The 6,000-nt window shown below is 41.6% G+C and overlaps 1 protein-coding gene across 1 annotated transcript in view; it reads left to right on the top strand.

Annotated features, from left to right (window-relative positions):
* Window positions 1-217: 217 nt before the first annotated feature.
* The window catches only part of DENND1B (DENN domain containing 1B), a 388,444-nt gene continuing 382,661 nt past the window's right edge, over window positions 218-6,000 (top strand). The window contains exons 1-2 of the mRNA XM_036754915.1: window positions 218-611; window positions 3,321-3,385. Coding sequence (XP_036610810.1) covers window positions 595-611; window positions 3,321-3,385 — 82 coding nt within the window. The 5' untranslated portion in view covers window positions 218-594. The remainder of the gene's footprint in view (window positions 612-3,320; window positions 3,386-6,000) is intronic.

Here is a 6,000-nt window from a genome sequence, read left to right as displayed (position 1 = left end):
CACCTGGCGGGACCTCGAGCTGAGTCACGACGGGGCGCGTGCCCAGGTTCTCCGGGCTGCGCGGGTTCTCCTCCCCTCCCCCCTCCCCTACCCCGGGGCGCCCTCCCCCTCCCGGGCTTCGCCCAGGGCTGCAGCCTGAGGGCCAAAGGACCAGGTGTAGCTGCCGGGAGAGGCGTCCGTGGCTCCCCTTCACCCCCCCTCTCCTCGGCACTTCCTGGTTCGCCGAAGGTGCCGGCGCCGCGGCGGCCACCCTCCCTCACAGGAACTGAGGGGCCGGAGCTTTGGGCAGCAGCTGGAGCCGGCGGGGGCGGCGCCGCTGTCAGAGAGAAGTGCAGTGACCAGGGACGGGCCGAGCAGGGCTGTACTGACGAACCCGCTTCGGGGGACGCGGACGCCGCCGCTGCTGCCGCGGGCAATGGCTCCGCAGTCTCCCGCGCTGTGAGCCGGTCCCCGCGCAGCCGCCGACGCCTCCGGCCGAAACCACTAGCCCGGGCCCTGACGGAGCCGCACCTTCTGGAGGGGCCGACCCCCGGGGCTGGCTGCGTGGGTCTAGGAGAGCGCGGAGTGGGCCGAGCTCGGACTCGACATGTAATCATGGACTGCAGAACCAAGTGAGTGAGGGGCGGGGGTCCAGCTTCCTCTTAGGACCCTCGGGTCCCACTTCCTCCTCGCCCTGGGGTTGGGGGGAGGGCAGGACGGAGACGCCATCTCTGAGGGCTCCGGGGGAGGGGGCGACTCACGGGGAGACTCTCGGGGCGGCCGCTTCAGTTCCTCCGCCCGCCCCCTGGGGAGGGAGCTAGGCCTCAAAGCCTTCCTTCCCCGGACACCGCGTCTCCAGCGCCAGGCGGCGGGGACCAAGCTGCCGGAGCAACCCGAGAGCGCCCCATACCGCGGCGGCTGCAGCTGCGGCTGCCCGCGTCCGGGACGCTTCTTCCATGGGGGAAGGAAGCGGGGAGTGCCTCCGGGATGGATACACCCAGGCTTGGAAACCTCATCCCCCGAGGTGTGTGTGTGTGTGTGTGGGTGTGTGTGTGTGTGTGTGTGTGTGTGTGTGTGTGTGTGTGTGTGTGTGTGTGTGATGTGTGTGTGTGTGTGTGTGTGTGTTGGGGGAGGCTGGGCTCCTCTCATCTTGACATCCTCCTCCAATCTCCCCCGCCCGCTGGGGTTTTCTTTATCTAGTGTGTCAGACTTAATGTGTGTGTGGTGTGTGGTCTCCAAGGTGTCACTTCATAGTTGATTGTTCTGAAGGTTTTCCTGTCCTCGAGATAGAACCACTAAGGCTTGGTGCCTAGGATGTCTTGGGTGGGTGGGTGGTGGTGTTCTGTATTTCTTGATACAGAGACTGTGTCCACAGGGTATTCCCAAACTTAACTAGCAGAATTAGGAAGTCAAAGTACCGGGGGGTACTACTTTTTTCATAATGCTATGGCTTATGATCTAATATTGTTTACTTTGGCTCATAAGGATTACTGCGTGGGTAAGATAGGTATGTTTCTGGAAATTATAACATGTAAATAAGAATATTAATATCTACAATTCGTACAGCATCTTAAAGTTTGCAAAGCGCTGCATATGTTACCTTCACAGTGCTGTTGCTAGTGATATAATAATGGTTTATCTGGCACATAAGGATAACTGAGCACGACTGATTTATTTCTGGGAATTATAACATTATGTAAATAAGACTAATGGCTGGCATTTATATATCACTTTAAGGTTTACAAAGCGCTCTATATGCTGTCTTCACACTGCTATGGCTAGTGATACAATATTGTTTACTTTGGCAATAAGTAACTGGGCATGGCAGGTTTATTTCTGGGAATTATGACATTGTGTAAATAAGATAGAATAATAGCAAGCATTTACCTAGTGTTTTAAGGTTTTCAGAGCATTGCGTGTGTTAACCTCATTTGATCCTAAAAAAGCTTCTGAGTTTTCTTAATAAAATTGTTCAGGACTACTGACATAACATGTAAAGAGCGTTGCAAGCCTTACGATAATACTAAATGCTAGCTAATATTTTGTGAATAATTTTGGAAAGGGTTACTTCTTCTTTTCTCTCTGGCCCTTTTAAAATAACATTTACATTTGGGTGAAATTGCCTCCTCACTTTAAATGTTGATATATTTAAGTGAAATTTAATTTTAAGATTTGGGAAATATTGAGCAATTTTTATGTATCACCCAGTGAATGTGAACAGTGAAATAATTTAGAATTATATGTAAGTTTTCTGTGGCCCATTTTTATGCTTAAGTAATGATTGGCTCTGTACTAGAAGGCTTTGAATGTGAACAGGTATATAATAATAATTTAGAACTCTATAACTTGTAAGAAGTTTTCTTTGGTCCTGTATTTATGCTTAGATAATGACTGGCTTTCTACTAGAAAGCTTTTCAAAGGTTGGAGGAAATGATCTTGACACTCATCACCTTTCCTGTACCCTTGGCCCTTCCGTTACTAATACTGTGGGAGTGTAGAATTCTTCGGGATTGTCTCCTTGAAATAAACTGGAAGTAAATGAGCAGGAAAAGAAAGCTTAATCTAAAAATATGCGATATGTCACTTTCTGTCTGTGCTGTGACAGTGGAGGTTTTGTAATTCACAAACTTTTTTTTTTTTTTTTTTTTTTTTTGCTAATTTCTATGTAGGATTAACTTCTGAAAGGAAGTATGAACAATTTTTAAAACAAAGTACCAAGATATTAACAGTCACGGAATCCATATGAACAGAAGTGGTTTAATCTTTTCTGTTCTATCCAAAAAGGAGATTAATGACCACTATGGGGTCTCTCAAGAAGACCTCAGTGTGTTTTTACAAATTTCATTCTTAGATGAATCCAATACTTAGGTAGATAGCCAGAAAAACAAAATTATTTTTTTTTCTAAAGGATGATTAATATAAAAATAGAATACTTTGGCTAGTCCTAAAGCTCCTTATCAGATAGTCTAATAATAAATATGTAAAACTTTAAACATGTAATCAAATTTATAAATACATTATTAACATTTTTAATGGTCTAACTTTTGGTGTAAAGCTTTGTGACTTAGTGAAATTCAGCTTCTATAGATCAGATTTGGTTTTATAATTTTTTTTTCTTTACTTAGATTGTCAACTCTTTGAAGGTTTACTGTAGATTTCCTTTTTATAAGATATAGTAAAGCATTTTTAAGAAGTGAATGAGGATGAAAGCTTGTAACTAAAATATGTAATTTTATGGAGTAAACTGAAAAGAGGAAAAACATTATTTTACTATTAAGAAACTTAACAAGTTTGAAAAATTGTCTTTCTGAATAAATTTAACTGAATTCTTTTCCTTGTAGAGAAAATCCAGAGAGAACATTCGACTTGGTATTGAAGGTGAAATGTCATGCTATTGAAAATGAAGGTACTTGTCTTTTCTTAAGAGATTTTTTTTTCTCTTACTACACATATTAAAGTTGAGTTTGAAACATGACAATACCAACAATAAGAGTGGCAAATGTATGCTCTGCAGCTGTCTCTGGTTGTTGTTAGCAAAATACTATGAAATAAGCAAATCATATCCGTATAGCTTGAATTTCTTTTAGTTTATTTAGTAATTTCAATAGGTTTACTTTTATCTTCTTTTCTTGTGTCCCTGTAAATGCATTTTTTTTGGTCAGATCTCCCATGATCTTTGCAGAAGATCTTTCCAAATCTTTCATGGTATCTTGCCAATACCAATGGAAATTCCACCAGTTTTACTCTAGTGCTTCTTTCCAAGTGCTGTAGGGTAGAAAGCTGATCTTAGTGTCAGGAAGACTTGGATCCAGGCTTCCCCTTCTGACATTGGCTGTGTGACCCTGGGCAAGTCCCTTAACCTCTCAGTACCTCAGGCAATTCTCTAAAACTCTTAAGTTGCTGAGAAGGTGCTGTTCTGCATTTTTAGAGGATGTGCCTCTCTGGGAGCTTGAGCTTTGTATATGGATCTGGTTTAAAATAAAAGACATTCTAGACTTTTACGTTCATTTTGCTCCTACTCCTCAGCAGTTTTTGAGTTAGATGAATTGGAAGAATATCATTAATCAATTTTCTACTGCCAGTCATAAAAATAATTGAGAAGAGAGTCATTGTAGTATGGTTTAATGAGTACTGGATTTGGAATCTGAGGAGAATCAGATTCAAATCATGTCTCTGGCATTTACTAACTGTAGGATCACTGACTAGTCATTTAACCTTCCTTAGCCTTATTTTATTAATCTGCAAATTGAATATAATACCTATAGTTCTTCTCTCACAGGGTTGTTGATAGGCTCCAATGAAATAATGCATGAAAAAGTGCTTTATAAATCTTCTTTATGTGTCTGCTATTATTTGTGAGCCTTTCTAATTATTCTGTCATCTTTGGTTTAATAGGGGGAAAGAAGCAATTTCTCTTGCTTATTCCCTTAAGCTAGCATGATTTTTATGAAATTGTCAGACTTGTTAGTCACATATAGGGTTATCAATTCCTAAATAGGTCTTTATTAGTATTTTGGTTGGGTATAGAATTCTGTAGTATTCAGGCTAACCCTTTGGTGAAAAGTCTGGGATTTAGATACCAAACTCAGCAGCAAATGAGATTGAGAGGAGTAGGTTAGGAGTATGCTCCTAAGTTGCTGGAACCACTTACATCAAAGAATAAGAATTGGTTGGCTCATAGGAGAACTGGGCTTACCTTCATATCTTAAAATCTTAGTATAGCTAGCTACTCCATAACGTCTCTGACTTAAGCCATAGAAGTGGAAAGACTTGCTACTAGTAAGTTGTGTTTCAGTTTTGTGTAGCTTTATCCAATCTTTAGAGTACCTTTATGACATTTGTTCGTTTTCATTCTTCTCATGACCATATAAGTTCTTCCTCCAGATTCAACTGGACATGCTATTTACTTCCTCTCCCTCTCCACCCATTTTAAATACCAAACTACCATATTATGACTTTTGGTCCAAAGTCTCTATAACATTTTACTAGATAATTGGATTTGGTGAGTGAAGTGGTGCTCATAACTAAGGTTTGTAAAGTATACTTTGGGGTAATATACAATACAAAAAAATTTTAAAATGTAGGCTACAGTTATTTGTTGTAAAATAATGTTTAGCCTATATATCACAGTCCTTTTTTTGTCAATCTGTCAACAAGCATTTATTAAGCACTTATTATGTGCCAGGCACTGTGAATACAAAGAAAAACAAAAACAGGATCCCTGCTCCCAAGGAGCTCACATTTTAATGGAAGAGACAGCATATAATAACTGTGTACATGCAAGATATATACAGGGTAAACTGAAGGTAATCTTAGAGGGAAGGAACTGTGGGGGAAGGAGGGTCTGGAAAAGACCTCTTGCTTAATGTAAGAATTGACCCGAATCTTGAAGAAAGTAGGGAAACTAGGAATTAGAGGTATGGAGGGAGGCATTCCAGGGATGGCGGATAGATGAAATTAGGAGGAGGAGGAGGAGGAGTTCCTATGAGAAGATTTTATATGTGATTCTGGAGGTATTAGGGAACCTTTGGAGTTTATTGAGTAATGGGGTGACATGGTCAGATCTGAGCTTTAGGAAAATGACTTTTTCAGCTGAGTGGAGGATGGAACTGGGAGCAGAGAGGCCTGAGTAAGAGAGATTAATTAGGTTACTGAAATAGTGTAGATAGGAAGTGACAAAGATCTACATTAGGGTGGTGGTTTTTTGAGTGGACATAAGGAATGTATTTGAAAGATGTGAAGATAAAATGACAAGACTTGGCAACAGAATGAATGTGTAGTGTGAATGTCAGTGAATGGAGGAGAATTTAGGTCTCCTTGTTAGGAATAGGAAAGTTGGGAAGAGAGGAGGAGGATTTTTTGGGGGGAAGATAACTGAGATTTGTTTTACACATGTTGAGTTTGAGATCCCTTTGGGATATCCCATTTGAAATTTCCAAAGGGAAGGTGGTCATATGAGACTGGAACTTAACTTAGGAGAAAGATTTAGGCCAGCTTGATGGAGCTAGGAATCATCTGTAT

This window comes from Trichosurus vulpecula, chromosome 4 (genome assembly GCF_011100635.1).
Source record: "Trichosurus vulpecula isolate mTriVul1 chromosome 4, mTriVul1.pri, whole genome shotgun sequence".
In the NCBI taxonomy this organism is placed as follows: Eukaryota; Metazoa; Chordata; class Mammalia; order Diprotodontia; family Phalangeridae; genus Trichosurus; species Trichosurus vulpecula.
Note: the sequence above shows the minus strand (reverse complement) of the source record. Positions and strands in the feature narration are given on the sequence as shown.